Source organism: Octodon degus, unplaced genomic scaffold (assembly GCF_000260255.1).
Source record: "Octodon degus isolate 3935 unplaced genomic scaffold, OctDeg1.0 scaffold00060, whole genome shotgun sequence".
Taxonomy (NCBI): domain Eukaryota; kingdom Metazoa; phylum Chordata; class Mammalia; order Rodentia; family Octodontidae; genus Octodon; species Octodon degus.
In genome coordinates, this window is record NW_004524636.1 from 3,582,267 (window position 1) to 3,599,059 (window position 16,793).

General features: G+C 45.5%; 1 protein-coding gene and 1 pseudogene across 1 annotated transcript in view; one reads left to right on the forward strand and one right to left on the reverse strand.

Annotated features, from left to right (window-relative positions):
* The first annotated feature begins 1,302 nt into the window (after positions 1-1,302).
* The window catches only part of Cds2 (CDP-diacylglycerol synthase 2), a 53,126-nt gene continuing 37,635 nt past the window's right edge, over positions 1,303-16,793 (forward strand). The window contains exon 1 of the mRNA XM_004634279.3: positions 1,303-1,600. Coding sequence (XP_004634336.1) covers positions 1,544-1,600 — 57 coding nt within the window. The 5' untranslated portion in view covers positions 1,303-1,543. The remainder of the gene's footprint in view (positions 1,601-16,793) is intronic.
* Positions 7,670-8,109, reverse strand: LOC101577312 (annotated as a pseudogene).

Sequence of the window (16,793 nt, forward strand, 5' to 3'; positions counted from 1 at the left end):
TTTTGAGACGGTCTCATTATGCAGTTCAGGCTAGCCTTGAACTCACTATGGCTCGCCTTTAACTTGACATTCTGCCTACCTTAGCCTTGCAAGTGTTGCATTCATAGGCCTGTGCCCCCATGGCAGTCTTAACTGCTGATCTTGGCTAAACCATTTTCCTAACAATCCATTCAATAAAGGATGGATTTTTAGGATGTGTCTGGCATACAGGGAATCTACAGTAAACAAAGCAGGCAGCATTCGTGTCTCCAAAAATGGCCTTTAACCATCCTGAAACCAGAGATGCAGCAAAGTTTCAAAGCCCCGGCTTAGCATGCTCTAGTCCCTGAGTTAAGCCCCCAGTAATGAAACAAAACCAAAACCCCTAGAAAACGAAACACTTAAAAGGCTGCAAGTGCTCTTAATCGGAAAGTGAAAAATCAGATCCATTCCAAGGCGTAAGTGGATTAAATGAGACAAACCAATGAGCAATTACTCAGCTCTGTGCCAAGCACACAGTAAGCGCCCAGTAACTACTACAGATGCCTTGGCAAAGCAAGGCAGACTGAAGTTTGCGTTGCGTTATGTTTAGCATATGATTCTCTCCTGGTAGTCAAGTCAGCACCTCCGGCCTGCTTAGTGCGGGCCTGACAAACGTCCATTTTTTCCCCCCTCCGGTACCAGGGACTGAACTCAGGACCCTGCGCTTGCTAGGCAGGCGCTAATTCTACTCAGCTATCTCCCTGGCCCCGTAAATGTACTTTTTTTTTTTTTTCTTTTATGTTTTTGGTTGTTGTTGTTGTTTGTTTTTGAGACAGTCTTGCTATGCACTTCAGTCTGGCCTTAAATTCACCATGTATTCTGAGCTGGCCTCGAATTTATGCAATCCTCATCCTCAGGGGCTAGAGTGCTGAGATCATAAATTTGCGCCACCACGCCCAGCTCTTTTCCTTTCTGAAGTGTGTGAGTGAAGACCCCTGGATGTGGAAGTGTAAAAGAATAAAATGCAGCTGAGGGTAGCAAGTACCGGCAGAGCTAGACCAGAGGTAGTGAATGGGGTGAGGTAGACTTCTCTTGCCCTCAGTAACCAGTGACGTAAGGACCCAGCGCGTCTACACCGCCCACCTGCGGTCAAATGAGAGCTTTCATTGGCTAATCTAGCTCCGAGACGCACTCTTTTCCCGCCCCCTCAAGTTTCTATCCAATGTATGCCTCTGCACTCTGCTTCGTCCCGCCCCCATCACCACGCCTCCGTGGTGTATTCGTGCCATTGGCGGATCTCCCGGGCCAAGATGGCGGCAGTGCGCGTGCGCGCTCGTCTCGAGCTTCTTTGGAGGGGGAGCGAGCAGTCAGGTCTGGGGAAGGCCAACTGCGTTCAGCTCGGGTGGAAGGCTGCAGCGGCGCTGGGCGGGGCCGGGCTCAAGGGCTGGCAGCCGGGCTGCGAGGCTGCTTGCGAGCCGCTGCGGAGCTCTGGCCTCTCGGGCCCGGCTGCCCGCGCTGAGCGCCCCTCCGCTGCGGCGACTGCGCTGCTGGCTCGTGGCGACGCCGCGCGCGAGCGTCCAGCATGACGGAGCTGAGGCAGAGGACGGCCCGCGAACCGGACGCGCCGCCCGAGGACAAGGTAGCGCGGCGGTGGGCGCGGCCGGCGGCGGGGCAGGCTCGCCCCGGGCCCGGGGTCGCGGCCGACCGGCTGCGGAGCGCGGAGGGTCCTCGGGCCGAGGGCCCAGGCGCAGGATCGCGGGCGGCGGGGGTCGGCGCCCTGAGATCCGAAAGAGCGCGCGAGGTCGCGCGTGCTGCCTCGTAGACCCCAGGTGTGCAGACTGGGGCCCGCGGAGCCTCCCCAGGAAGACGGGCTCGTCGCTCCCTGTTAAAGAGTTATCTTTTGGGGTGGGGTGAGGTCAAGGCAAAGCCATAGGATTTGTCTCCTGGGAGATTCAACCCCTTCTCGGAGCCATTGCTTTTGGGCAGAAGCGTGCTGATTTATTTCACGCAGTGACCAGCCCGTTAGTGGGGGCGGGGTGAGGGGCGACCCTTCCCAACGCGTGGGCTCCTTCTCTGCGCCCAGACTGTGCCCTGGTGGGGTAAAGGAGAGAGGATAAAAGGGAGGCCATCTTAGGGACGCAGCAGGCTGGAGGTGAGGGGTAAGAGGAGTGGACTCCTGGCTGATGCGCACGGTTTGTGTAAAGGTAGTTGAGGAATGGGCGGCTGTGTTACTGTGTAAGTCGAATGACAGCAGAACACCAGCCTGGCCTCGAACTCGCCGCGAACTCCCCCCCCCCCAGCCTCCAGAGGCGTGCGATTACAGGTGTGTGCAACATTGCGAGGCAGTCTTGCGATTTTTGCACTAGTGTTTGTGCTTTTTGAGTTGTGACGTTATCAGGAGCAGTGTGTTTGGATAACTGATCACGCAGCGATGCGTGAAATAGACCCAGGAAACCTTAACTGGAATAGCCTGGTTTGTTGGCTCAGGGGTTGTCAGCAGGGGATCTGCAGATGATTTCTTAGGCCCACATGTTGCTTTAAATGTCAGAAAGCTCCTCCTGAGAATCTGAATTTATTGTCTGTCTTGAATAATCTTGAATAATCTGCCGTCAGATTCTCACCTGGTTAGTGGTCAGCTAGAGTGAGGATCATCAGTTCCTACCAGTCGCTGTCGCCTAAACATCAGACCTGTGCACCCACTCACTCAGCCTGTACTCTCTGCTCTCCTGGGGAAGTAGCAAGCATAGGATTTGGTGACAGGTTGTAACACAGCAGTTTCTCTAGGAGGAATGTTTCCACGGAAAGACTGAGATGTTTAAAATAACACTGTTTCTGTGTTGACAGTGGATTATGTAAGAACTGTTCATATTGATTACATTTAGAACATAGTTTAGAGAAAATTTAGGGTTGGAGGTACGGGTTTAGGAGTTACTTGTAGAGATGAGATACTTTGAAGTTGCTACTCTCTGTCTCTGTCTCTTGGTCTTTTCTATGTTTTTAAGATAGGGTCTTATGGTGTGGTTCAGGCTGGCCTTGAACTCATTTTGTAGCCCTGGCTACCTTGAACTTTCAACAATCCTCCTGACTCAACCTTCCCAGCGCTGGGATGCCAGGCATGTGCCGTCATGGCCAGCTTCTAATCTTTTGTTGAATGTCTTGGGTCAACCCCAAACGTCTCCGTACTCACCTTGTGTACCACTTAATTGGGAGTACCTTGTTCAGAATGTGGAAGGCTCTGTGGCCCTTTCTGGGGATGAGCTCATACTTGATGTTAATGGGGCTCAGTAGGCCAAAAAGGTTTGAAAAGAGGGAAAAGAAAATGCATGATAGATGGTAAGTTATACTTTTCAAAAGCTCACTTTATGATAATTAGACAAGGTAAAAAAAACAAAACAACCATGGTGTTGTTGGTAAAACCAAATATCTAGCCTCTGTGTGCATTTTTTCTTGATGAATTCTCCAAAGATGAAGATGCAGTTACTTTTACGACCATGTGTTAGGTAGGGAGGATGAGGAGCTGTCCAGCGACAGGTCGAGGCAGAAGGATGGGTTATGAGGTCCCCTAGGTGCTTGTTGTTCCCAGGATACAGCAGCTGTGCGTCCCGTTAAGTGCCTGATGTAGTCCATTAGCCTGGCAAGGCAGTCATTTTCTCATTATTTCTGAATTGTCAGTGTGAGGTTTTTAAAATAAGGGCACATTTTAAAAGTTGTGAAATGTATTATTTGCCTTTGATGAATGTGTATAGTGAAAGATTTTAAGAACCCTTGTCTATCCTGTTGCATGATTTGGAGAAAACCCTACTTCTGTAGTTCTAGGTTTGCCAGTCTCCTTGTCACAATCCAAGGATACTAAAGATCACAAAATGAGGATGTCTTTTTAAGGAAATGAACTTTGAAATGGGAACTTCTTTATTTCATAGTAGAAGAATCCAGAGACCAATTTTCAGGTTGATTTTTTTAAAAAAGAGCTACAGTAAATTTGAAAGATTCCTCAAAGTGTTATTTAAATGTGGTGGCAAAACTGTCTTGTAAATAGACAATCACTAGTATCAATGTAATCTGGAGAATGTGTTTATGAAATTCAGGAGGTATTTTGTTATATTTAGCATCCTAGAATGGAATTTTCAAAGCCAATTGCTAATAAAAGAAGTGTTGTCCTCTGGGATATGTGCTTATAATTTTAGAGTCACCATGCACAGTGTATTACCAAACTAAGAAACTGAATTTGAGCTTTAAGAATGATCCTTTTCTTACCCAAATACGTTTTTCCAATGCAGATTAGGAGATAAAAGGATGGGTTGTTAAAAGGAGGTAAAAGGACCAAAAGATTGTCATCTTGAAATTTATGGTTGCCAGGCGTGTTAGTGCATGCCTGTAATCTCAACACTTGGAAGGCTGAGGCAAGAGAATCACCGGAAGTTTGAGGTCAGTCTAGGCTACATAGTGGGTTCAAGGCCAGCGTAAACTACATAGTGAGACCCTAATCTCAAAATACCCTCTACTCCCAATTATGATTGGATTGGCATTTCAGATTTTGTTTTGGAAGCTAAAGCAAAGGTTCTGGAGTTTTTTGCTTTGCTTAGCAACTGATGTGGTATTAAAAATGAGAGCTTTGTTCATTTCATGGCTTCCTTTCTCCATTAGTGAAACCAACAGAGAAAGGAAGTAAATGGCATCATTTAGAAAGAGGGGTTTAAATTTTAATTGAAAGCAGACTTTGAGAGCAGGCTTTAACTAATGTATCGGTCCATGCTTATATCCCAGAACTCTGGGAGACTGAGACGAAAAGATGGAAAGTTCAGCCCCACCCCCATGATAGCTGGAAAGCTGCCCCCCCACCCCTGGTGATTTAGTGATTTAACCAGACCCTGTTTCAAAAATATTAAAAAGAGTTGGGCCTGGTGTTGCACATGTGTGATTCCAGCAGTCTGCCAGTCTGGGGAGGAAGATTTGAAGTTTGAGGCCAGCTTGGGCAGTTTAGTAGATAGGAAGCATTTTTAAGTTTTGGAAGGTGATTAAATCTTTTTTTTTTTTTTTTTGCGGAACTGGGGATTGAACTCAGACCCTTGTGCTTTCCAGGGAAGCGCTTATTCCACTGAGCCATCTCCCCAGCCCCTGGAAGGTGATTAAATCTTGACATATTAATATTCAGAGTGGCCTACTCATTAACTACTTTTTAAGCAAAGTTGTACGAGAAGAATTTTTTTTTTGGGGGGGGCTGGCTCAGGCTACCTTAAGGGCGGGTCTGGTGTGGCTTGTGGAGCTGGGGATCAAACCACGGTCCCCTGCGCTTGAGTTTGCCCAAGCAGATGCTTGAAATAACTGAGCTAACCCGCAGGCCCCCTTAAGCAGAGTTGTATGGAAAGGCCTTGGCCTTCTGTGACTGAGTTTTCAGTTCATTTCACTGAATTTGTCAATGCTCAGGTCACTGAAGTGGCCTTGCTGTGTGCAGCTGCCTCTGGTGGCACCAACTATAAAATGTTGTAGGACTCTGGTGAGGAATTAAAGTGATTTTCTGAGAGAGTTTGAGTGTGAACTACTGAAATAAAATCTTGAGAGTTATAACTCAGGTGTGCGGTAATTTATTATTTCTTTCAGAAAGATTTTTTATATTGAGAAATGATTTGAGAATTGAAAAAGCAGCAAACCTTAACTGTGGTTTCCAGACTTAAATAGGGAGAGGAGATGAACGATTGACTTGTCACATAATCCTGCATTTCAGGTTTCTTACAATTTTATTTTAAAAACTCCTCATTTATGATGTTAAATAGCTTTTTCAGAAAGCTAGTTTTACTGAAATGTTTGATGTTTTTGAGAAAATTGATACATTTTATTAGAAAAATTTAGTACTTTTTAAAAATGTAAAATTTCTCTCATCAGGTATAGGATGCTTAACCCATAAGGGATCCTTGGAGGTGCTTGCCTTGTGGGAGACACTACAGTCCAGAGAGTAACTTTCCTGCTGGTTAGAGCAGAGGTTAACAGTTTGAAGGTCGTCATCTTTCTGTTTCTTCCCTCACTGTGTTACATAATGCTCTCGTGGAGGACGTATAGTTTATCTACAGACTTCAGAGCTTCTGCCCTGGGACTAAGGATGTAGGTCAGTGCATTTGCCTAGTGTGCAGGAGGCCTGTGTTTCATCCCCAGAACTCTACGCACACATACACACACATGCACACAGGATGTGCATGCATGCACAGATATACATATGCACACACACACATACACACACCTGTGTGTGTGCACCCGTGCATTGGTAACTCATTGAAAAAAATGCCCAGATATCATCACTTTTTTCATATGTGGTCACAAACCAGAAAGAGCAAACTAAATCTGTATAGAATGTCAGGTATTTTAAAAAGTGAGTTCTCACCAAATGTGGAGATTTTGCAGGTTTTTTTTTTTTTTTTTTCTTGGTGTGAGTGTGTGTAGAAAGTTACTACTGAGGTTTTCCCAGTTATTGGAGATTGATGATATAGGTATTTTGGAGCCTATCCCTGGGTGTGGCTGCTGGGACAGCCTGGAAAGGGGCTTCCAGGGTGCTGGCCCACAGATTGCACCTAGCACTGCCCGAGCTGCCTGGAAGGAGCGCTGTCCTTCCTGGTGCAGCCGATTGGTGCTGGAACTGTTTGACCTGGAAGTGACCCGCCTGCACTTCTGCTCGGAGTGTGACTTGTCTGGTCTGATTAGGGTCTGTGGTTGGGAGGGAGGCGGGGTCAGTGCTTAAGAGACTAATAAGCAGGGTTTTCCTCCAGTTTTGGTCCCAGGAGTTCATCCTTTCTTTGCTGATTTAAAGAAAACAGTTATTTTGTGGTTTTGAGGGTTGAACCCAGGGCCTATGCACTCAGCCTGGAAATCATATAATTTAGTTTGTTTCTTTTTGAGATAAGATCTCCATGTGTAGTTCAGGTTGGCCTTGAACTCACTGTGTAGCCCAGACAGGATTTGAACTCAGGGTGATCCTCCTGTCTCAGCCTCCTGAATGCTGGGATTACAGCCATGTGCCACCATGCCCTGTTGGGAATCAATATAATTTTGAATGAATCTGAGACACTTTTTAAAATGAATTTGTGAGCTTGGCATGGGCTTGCATGCCTATAATTCTAGCACTTAGGGAGGCTGAGGCAGGAGAATTGTCATGCAGTTGAGGCCTGCCTGATTTCACATAGTGAGATCCTGTCTACAAACAAACAAAATCTTGTAACTAATTTTACAGTGCAAATTTTTCTTTTCTTTTCTTTCTTTTTTTTTTTTTTTTGGGAGACGAAGTCTCCAAGCAGTTCAAGCTGACAGTGAACAGTTTATAGATCCTCCTGCCTTAGGCCCCTGCAGAGATTATAGATGTGCACCGTAAAGAATCACCCTTAGGACTGAAGGAGGGTGGGGCAGTATCCCTGGGTGTCAGGCTTCCTCTTCTTCTCTGACCCCACACTAGTGGAGTTTGTTTCTCCTGCCAGCTTGCTGGTCTACACCTGTGTTTTGGCAGCCTCCAGCCTTCTTTTTTTTTTTGGTGGAACCAGGGATTGAACTCAGGCCCTTGCACTTGCCAGGCTTATTCTCCTGAGCCATCTCCCCAGCCCCCATAAATATATGCACACCCTCCAGCCTTCTTGACTGCTTTGGGTGTGGGGTAAGACAGTGCAGCCTCTCCTCTGCTTTGGGAACCGGGGACTGACATGGTCTCTTTTTTTTTTTTTTTTTTCATTGTCCCAAATTTATTGACATTACAGCACAGCAAAAAGATTCAAACAGCTCCACGTGGTGTTTTGAAATTCATCCCGACGGTAGGCTGTGTGACCTGCAGGTTGGAGAGGCTGCCGAAGTCCAAAAGCTTCAGCATTTCTTTAGTGTCAGGATCTACTTCAATGATTTCCTGATCCAAGGCTGAGACCTCAGGGACGTAATTATCTCTCCTTTCTCTCTCCTCCTGCAACTTGATGGAAATACCCCGCACAGGGCCCCTCAGTATCCGCTTCATCAGATGTGTGACATAGCCTGCTATCTTGTTGCGGAGCTTCTTGCTGGGGATGATGGCGATTTCCTCACACACGCGCTTGTTGGTGTGGAAATCGTTCCCAGGCGCGTATAGTACTTCTCAATGATCACGTGGGCTGTCTTCTTCACTGTCTTGGTACTAACGCGGCCCATGTTGGCGGGTCCCAAGGAAAGAGGGTGACATGGTCTCTTGACTGTTAATTTTACCAGGCTCTTGTTAACTGAACACTGCTGATTTGTTCTGGCAGCCATCAGACTGCCTCCTTCCAGCTTCTGTCCAGGTGGCTGCTGGGTTGGTGAGTGGTGAAGTGGCCCACACTGGCCCCATTAGCTGGCTCCCCATGCCAGCCTCTGATCTTTGTCCTCATGTTGTTTTCCCAGCAGTAGGAATGGCATTGAGCCTGTTGTGGAATGAGCTTCCAAAGAAAGTTAAACTTTATTATATTAGTTTAACCTCAGAATTTGAGGGGAGCCAAGGGTGTGCTGTGAGCCTCCTTCTTCCTTGTAGAGGCTGCCCCCGGCCAGCTGTGGTACTCCTGAGAGCTGCAGTCCAGGGGAAGGACCTGGCCTATCTTGCCACAATCACGTATCCTGTTTTGAGGCGATGATGGATGCAGGACTTCCCCCATATCCCAGGCTGGCCTCAGTTCACTGTGTATCTAAGGCTGGCCTGGACCTCCATGTGATCCTCCTGCCTCAGCTTTCCTAGTGCTGGCTTTCTAGGTATGCCTTGGTGTCTCTCCAGCATCCGCTTGGGGCTTCTCCATGAAGACTGCTGCGTGTCTGAAAGCACCTGGAGACCCAGGACTTACAGGCAGTACTCTCTTCTTGGGTCTTGACACTGAGGGTCCTTTAGTGGTGACTCTCAGCTGTACCCCTCTGGATGTCCTTTGGTTTCTGTGGTCTGCAAGCATTCCTAGGTCTCTCAGTCAGCACAAATTCACTCCGTCTCCAGGCTGACTCCTCTCCTCCAACCAAGTCCTCCTCCCTCAGTTTTCTTCTCTTAAGAGGCCCACAGGTGCTGCAGGGCTGAAATTGGGCTGCAGTCAGTGCCCTGGCCAGTCCAGGACACAGGTTCTCGCTGGATGTTGCCCAGAGCTGTCATCTCCTGCGTTTACCTGTTTTAACATGGTTCAGGGCTTGCTGCCTGCCTGCCCCGTGGTAAGCTCTTCAGGCACAGCATCCTCCACCCTTCAGGACTTGGCTTTCGACACCTCCATCTAGACCATCTGTCCTTGGTATTTTCTCCTGGTCCTGAATCAGCCCTTGAATTACAGAGCTGAAGGACAGAGTCCTTTTCAATTCTGTTACCCAGCACTTTGGCCCCTGAAATGCTGCGTTCTTTCAGTCACTTTCTCCCCCATTTTCATCTATATAAATTCCACTTTGTTGCTAAAAGTGATTGAGCCTGTATTATAGAAATCACAGAAATTATTTATGTGAGAATAAAACCCATATAGGGCTTTATTACTCAGAGAAAGTATCATTGCTTCAAAACATCTTTGCGGCAGTATGTGGTGGTGCACACCTATAATCACAACACTTAGGAGGCTAAGTCAGGAGGATCACCATGAATTTGAGTCCAGAGAGTTTAAAAGCAGCCTGAACTACAAGTGAGACTATGTCTCAAACAAGACAAGACAAAACAAAACAAAAAACAACAAACAAAAAACCCCAAATCCCCCCTAAATCAACCAATCAACCAACTAAGCAAACAAACAAGAAAAAATGAAAAGTATCTCCCCATGCATATAGCTAGATGTGGTTATAGTAGTGACTCTGTGTCATCTGATAGTTTGCTTTTTTGTGGTATTAGAAGTATTGTGTCACATCAAGTTTCTTAATGTTCTTTGTAAACAGTATTTGAAACACTTTTGTGATTATGAAAGAAATAGATGAAAATAAGAGATAGTCAACTGACTGTGGGGGTGTGTGCTTCTCATACCATCACTGGGGAAGCCGAGGCAGGAGAATCGCAAACTTGAGACCAGCCTGGGCTACCCAGTGAGTTCGAGACCAGCCTGAGCTGTGTAGTAAGATGCTGTCTTAACAGCACTGCCCTCTTGCGAAAACCAAACCAAACCAAACCAGAAGAGCAGCAGACATTGTAGAAACACTAAAAATAATTATCTTAATTCTGCGGCTCAGAAATAATCACTATTACTGTTTTATGTAGCCTTTCTTTTTAGACATGTCACACATTCTTTTTTTTTTTTTTTTTTTTGTGGAAAAGGGGATTGAACTCAGGCCCTTGCACTTGCCAGGGAAGTGCTTATTCTGATGAGCTGTCTCCCTCGCCCATGTCACACATTCTTGTACTATGTTTGTATTGCTGTTTATAACCCGTATTTTTCTCCCTAAGATTCTCCTGTGTATTTTAGGTTTATAAATATTTCAGCTTAGCATTTTTATTTGATTGGGAATCTTATTCAGGACCTGGTGCTTGGCAGGTAGGTGCTGTGCTGATGGGCTATATCCCCAGCCCCCTTAGCATCATTTTTAATAACAGTGAGCCCCTGGGTCCTGTGCTGAGCCTCAGTTTTGGTAGGCAAGAATTCTGCCACTGAAGCACCAATGCCTGTGTTCAGTTTTGGAACCAATAGGACATTTAAGTTGTTTTGCTTGGGGCAAGTAATGCTGAGGACATAACCTTTTCTAAAACAATAACAAGAAGTCTTTTTCTGCCTGGGAAGGATATCCTTAGCTAATTTCCTTTGTTAAGATCCACTCAAAAAAGTATGTGTCTTGCTCAGGCATTTTGATGCAATTAATGTACAGTATTTCTGCAGTAATCTGTAGCCTGTCTGTTCCCTGACTTCCCTTCTCTGCAGAGTAGTATTGAGTATTTACTTATTTCTTGGTTTTAGGAGAAACATTACAGCCTTGCGATTGCAGGCGCAGATCCAGGGTTGGATTGCATGGCTTATAACATAGCTCCTTGATGAAGGCGCCTCAGTTTCCTCATCTGAACAGTGGGACTGAGAATAGTTTATCTATTGGATTTTTGATATAAAGAATTATCAGTTTTTAGGCATGATTGTGGTATGCAGATGTTTATTTATTGTCTTTCTAAATTTATTTTATTTATTGTCTTTTTGAGATGGAATCTCATTATGCAGTTCAGGCTAGCCTTTCGATCACTTTGTAGCCCAGGCTAGTTTCAAGCTTGCAGTGATCCTTCTACCTCAGCTTCTGAGTGCTGGGATTACAGGCATGGGCTGCCACACCCAGTTTATATACTGATGTTTTAAAATATCTAGCAAGAACCAGTCACAGTGGCATGCATCTGTAATCTCAGCAGCTACTCAGGAGGCTGAGGTAGAAGAATCATAGATTTGAGGGCAATCTGGATAATTTAGTAAAGCCCTGTCACAAAATTAAAAAAAAGAAAAAAAAAAAAGGCCAAACAACTCAGTGGATTAAAACACCTGCCTGCCCTGTCCCCAGGGGCGCTGTGAAACAGCAGTTGAGACTGGGCGTGGTGGCGGCGCCTGTAATCCCAGAACTTGGGAGGCTGTAAACAGGAGAATCACTACGAGTCTGATCTAGTAGTGAGACCCTGAACACCCTGTGGACACTTCCCTAAAATATAGAAAGCAAACAAACAAAAAAACAAAATTAAAAATGAAGAGCTGGGCATTGTGGCACATGGCTGTAATCCCAGTATTTGGGGAGGCTGAGGCAGGAGAATCACTATGAGTTTGAAACCAGTCTGGGCAGACAGTTTAAGTGAGACAGGGAGTTTAATGCCAGCCTGAACTACATAGTGAGACTGTGACAAAGCAAAACACAAAACACGGTCTGGGGATGTAGTTCAGTGGTAGAGTCCTGAATTCCATTCTCTCTCTTGTTGAGACAGAGTCTCCCTGTGCAGGTAGGGCTGGCCTTGAGTTCACTCTGTAGCCCAGGCTGGTCTTGAACTCATGATCTTTCTGCCTCAACTTCCCGAGTACTGAGATTATACAACCTGGTTCCGGCTGGCACTGCATGCAGGGCGGCATGGCATATGGGGCCAGGGATTGAACTCGGCTCCTTGTGCTTGCCAGGTATGCCTCAGAGCTATCTCCCCAGCCCCTCCATTTTCGTTACTGCAGAAAGAAAAACAAACAAATCAAAAGTCCACTTTTGAATATGACCACTGCCTGTGATCAAGAACAGCATAAAAAGGTTCCTGATAGCATTAGTCATCAGGGAACTGCAAATTAAAACCCACTGTACAACTTCACATCCACCAGAGTGGCTAAAATTAAAAAGAATGAAAATGCTAAGAGTTGGCAAGAAATGTGGAACAAATGGAACTTTGATATATTTATGAGAGTATAGATTAGTACAGTCTCTCTGGAAACTGTTGGACAGTATTTCCGAAGCTATGTATGCACAAAGCTATAGTCAGCCTGCTTTTTGGTGATTACCCCTAGAAATTGGTACTTACTTTCCCGGAAAGACAGACTGTAGAGTGAGCTGTGTCGTAGAACTGTTGCTTTAATGAACAGTATTCCTCATCAGGGGATGGAGGGTAGGGCTGTCATTGTAAGTAGGTGTGGGAAGTGGTGGCACAGGTGAGTTGGGTTGTGAGTCACTGCTCTCCTGTGTCCTGGCTCGGGGGCTGCTGTACGCCTGACAAGGGGGTCCATGCCAGGTTCGTCGTCAGCCTTGGAGGCAGCAGCTTGGTCTGGATGCTGTCGAGCACCTTCCTCCATGGCGAGTGCTCATCTTTCATGGACCGCGGTGGACACAGTCATAGAGGAAAAAATTGCAGAGTGAAGTGTTGTTGTGTGGAAGTTTCTTTGGATGGGAGGCTGTGAGGTGTTTTTATTAAGTATCGGACAGTTTATAAAAAGAAATCTTTTCATCATGTTATCAAAACATATGTCACCCTATCTCCCAAAATGCTGGCAGTTTTGGGACCTCCCATCCCTTTGAGATTTGACATACTTCCCAAAATGGAAGTGCTTCGGACTTCTCTCAGTGTGTTTTGAAATTCAACATGAAACTTTGCCCACACATTGTTTTTTTAAAAAAACGCTGACTGAGTTTTGACATAAAATATCCATTTTTCCTGTATACACTGATGGAAGTCATCACATTAAGGTCCTGTGCGAACCTTCTGTGGGGTTTGGGTGGCAAGCTCCCAGAACATCAGTGGGGAGCCTGTGTGAGAGGAGGCAGCCTAAGCCATCATCTGGTCAGCAGCCATTGTGTGTAGCCAAGAGGTCAGTGTCGCAGTGTGATGCTGAACATGTGTCTCCTTCTTGAGTCTGGTGGCGGGGCACCACAAGGCTCAGCTGTCATCTCTGAGTAAAAGCTATCCCTGCTGAGTAAAACTGTAGAAGACGGATGAGTGGAGGGCCAGGAGAGCTTCCCTAACAAGGAGAGAGCGGAGATGTCGTGTACTGATGGTCTGTTTCCTGATAGGCTGTAGTGGATGGGGAATGGGACCCCAGATCCACATGAGAACCATTCACTCTGGGACTTCGGGAGCTTACATTAAGCCATGAGGTCCCCTTGGTTTATGCCTTCTAGGCTAGTGATGGTGAATCCTTTAGAGACCAGTGCCCCAAATGCAACCTAAAACGTACTTCTTTATTGCAAAATGCCAATGCTGCAATTAAACCTGAATGCGGAGGTTTTAGTTTAGAAAAAACAACCTGTACATTAACATCTTTTGTCTTACAAGAAAAACTGTGTTTTCTGTAGGTTCACCACCATTGCCCTATGTGTATGTTGGGGCAGTGGCCAGGGTCTCTGTAGATGAGTGTGTGGGTAGGCTGTGTGACTTGTGTGGTGGTTTCATGTGTGCAGATCTTGATCCCTCTTTCTCTTCATTCTTACTTGCCATTCTGAGTGTCAATTATTAGTCCTGAGGTTCCAAGCTTTCAGAGGACAGAAGGCTTCTGTTCCCTTTGCACCTTTCTGCAGCACACATGTGCCTATTTTCTGTTTATTTCATCCATCTTTGCTCTTCAGTCTGCTTTGTTATCCAAAAATTTGTTAACCTCTCATATCGACAATCCCTGTCCTCTAATTTGTCTCTAAGGCCATGGTTTCTTTCTTTTCTGTCCTCATGGATATTCATTCTTTAGGATGATGAGCAAGTGTTGAGAGACTGAGCTTATGTTAAGATACAGAAGCAGGTAGCTGTGACACTCTTGTTCTGGTGTTTTGGTTTGGCTTTGTATGTGTGGTGAAGGACAGAGATGGTTCCTTGTGGCTGATGACACTTGTCAATTCTGGGTTTCGGCTCTTGGCACTAAGATGGTCAAGTGCTGACAGCTGACCCTGGAGGCGGCCTGTGTGTGCCTGGAAGTGGGTGATAGGGAGCCTGGAGGGACCAGTGGAAGAGCCAGGGAAGTGAGGTTGCTTCCAGGGCCCAAAACAGGTGTTAGAGAGGAAGAAAGGGCAAATGGCAGATGCTGTGGAGGCGTCAGGTAGAGGAGGCGCGCTTTCGTTCCACCAGGTGTGTTTCCCATGGTAATAAACAGCCCTGTGTCCACTATGGAGGACGCTGTCACCTCCGAAGGTGATGGACCTATGTTTTTCTATGTAGTAAACCTTTTACATACGTTTGTCATTGTGTGGGTTTTGCTAAGCTCCAGGGCTAGCTCAGAGCTCCAACACTGAGCTACATCCCCAGACCTTTTTCTTTTTTATTTTGAGGTAGGGTCTCACTAAGTGGCCCACACTGGTCTTGAGTTTTTAATTCTTCTGCTTCAGCCTCCCTAGTAGCAGAGACTATGGGCATGTACAAGTGCCAGGCCCAAAAACTCTTATTTATTTTTTTGAGGGAGCCTCTAGACCCATATGAAATTACAGTACTATGTTTACTTGAAAATTATGCTTACTTTTTCTTGAAACAGTATAGTGAAATTTTAGCCTTCTATACCAAAAAATAGTCTGTCCTCTGTTTAACTACTCATGACCGAAAAGTAAAAATCAAGCAAGATAAAAGTATGTTGTGTCTGTGGGAGATGCTGATGGTCAGCATTCCAGAAGCTTCGCAGTGTGAAAGATGCAGGTATCACTGTTTTGCTCTCTCAGCAATCTGAGTGTGTAGCTTCTACCTCAAGTAGAGAATGGCTGTTGGAATTCCAGCCAGCATCCATATTTCAGTAAGCAGGAGTTAGGGAAGGAGAAAGGAGAGGCCTATACTTTTCCTGTAAGAACACTTCCATAAAAATGCACATTTTTAAAAATATTCCCATTGGCCATAACTCAATTACTTGTCCTCTGTTTAGTTGCAAGGGAAGGAAGTGTCTCTTGTGACCATGAGCCTGGCTAAGTGTTGGGGTTCCTCTGCCAATAGGATGAACCAGATGTGGTGGTACATGCCTGTGATTCCAGTACTCTGGGAGGCTGAGACAGGAGGATTGCAAGTTTGACCCTAGCTTGAGCAACGTAGCAATTACCTTTAAGAAATAAAAGAGGCTAAGTTCCGTTATTGAATATTATAGGTGTGTAAACTCAGCAAAATATTCTAAAAGAGTCCAGTGTAAATAGGATCACAAGTCCGCATCTTGTACAGCAATTAACCACTAAGAAGAATATATGCAGTGTATTATTTGTTGAAACTGTACTCCCAATTTGATTTGAAACTGTCTCATTGCAATCTGTTTATCAATAAAACTTTGAAAAAAAAAAAAGAAATAAAAGAGGCTGAGTGTGTAGCTCAGTGCAGAGCCCCTAGGTTCAGTCTCCACGAAGGAAAGAGATAGACAGGCAGGCATGGAGAGAGAGAATGTGAAGATGAATGAGAATGTTTGGAAACTTTCAGAGGCCTACAGTTGCCAATTGAAAAAGTGGAAAGGAGATGTAAGGTGCTAAGGAGTGCTGGGAGAAATGGGGGGCAGAGGGAGTGGTTTCAGGGGCTGAGGCTCTGTGCTGGTGCTGGCAAGAGCTGAGTCACTGCCAGCCAGGCAGGGAGGGAAGGGAGGACCGCCTTGCAGCTCTGGGGCTGGGCAATGATTGGACGAAGGTCCTGCCACTGTGTGCTCCTCCAAGCCAGCAGGGCACCGGCATTGAGTGTCATTTTGGTGTGAGCTACAGAAATGTTTGGTAAACAAAAAAAGGGTATACAGATGAATGTCCATTTTGTATCTGTGTATTCAAAGTGGTTAGGATAGATATATAGTTACATTCTCTCAATGAATAGAATGATTTGTTCTGATGGTGTTTGTAGATAGGATATCATGTCCGCATCTTGTACAGCAATTAACCACTGGGAAGAATGAATGCAATGTGTTGATTATTGAAACTGTCCTACCAATTTGATTTGAAACTGTCTCATTGCTATTTGTTTATCAGTAAAATTATGGGGAAAAAAAAGGCATTCAGGATTCTCTTCATGATAAGAAAAAAAAAAAAAAGAAAGAAAGAAATGTTTGGTAAAAAAGGGATAAATATGCAGCATCCCAAACACACCCAGCCTGCTTTTCTAAAAGTTTAAGGAAAACCAGTGCCTTGATGTCCTGCATTGATTTGCATCTTTTGGCCTCTGTAAAGCAATGCAGTAACTGTTCTTTAACGTGGTACTCTTGATTACTTAAGAAACTGTGTGGAAATAGCCCTGTTGAGGAGATCCTGAAAGGTGCAGCCTTCAAATTGTTTGCAGCGGAGGCAAGTCTCTCCAGGATGCCGAGCCAAAGGTGTTGCAGGCACCTCAGGACTGGAGCCAAACTCGGGCGTCCTCCTGCTGTAGCAGCTGGTGCCTTGTTGGTGGTTGCTTTTTTCATAACACATTTTATTTAACAACATGTATGCCATGTTCAAAATATCATTTCAAAGTATAATCAATAGAAAGCTATTTTATACTCTTTATTTTTTGTTTCAGGAGGCACTTA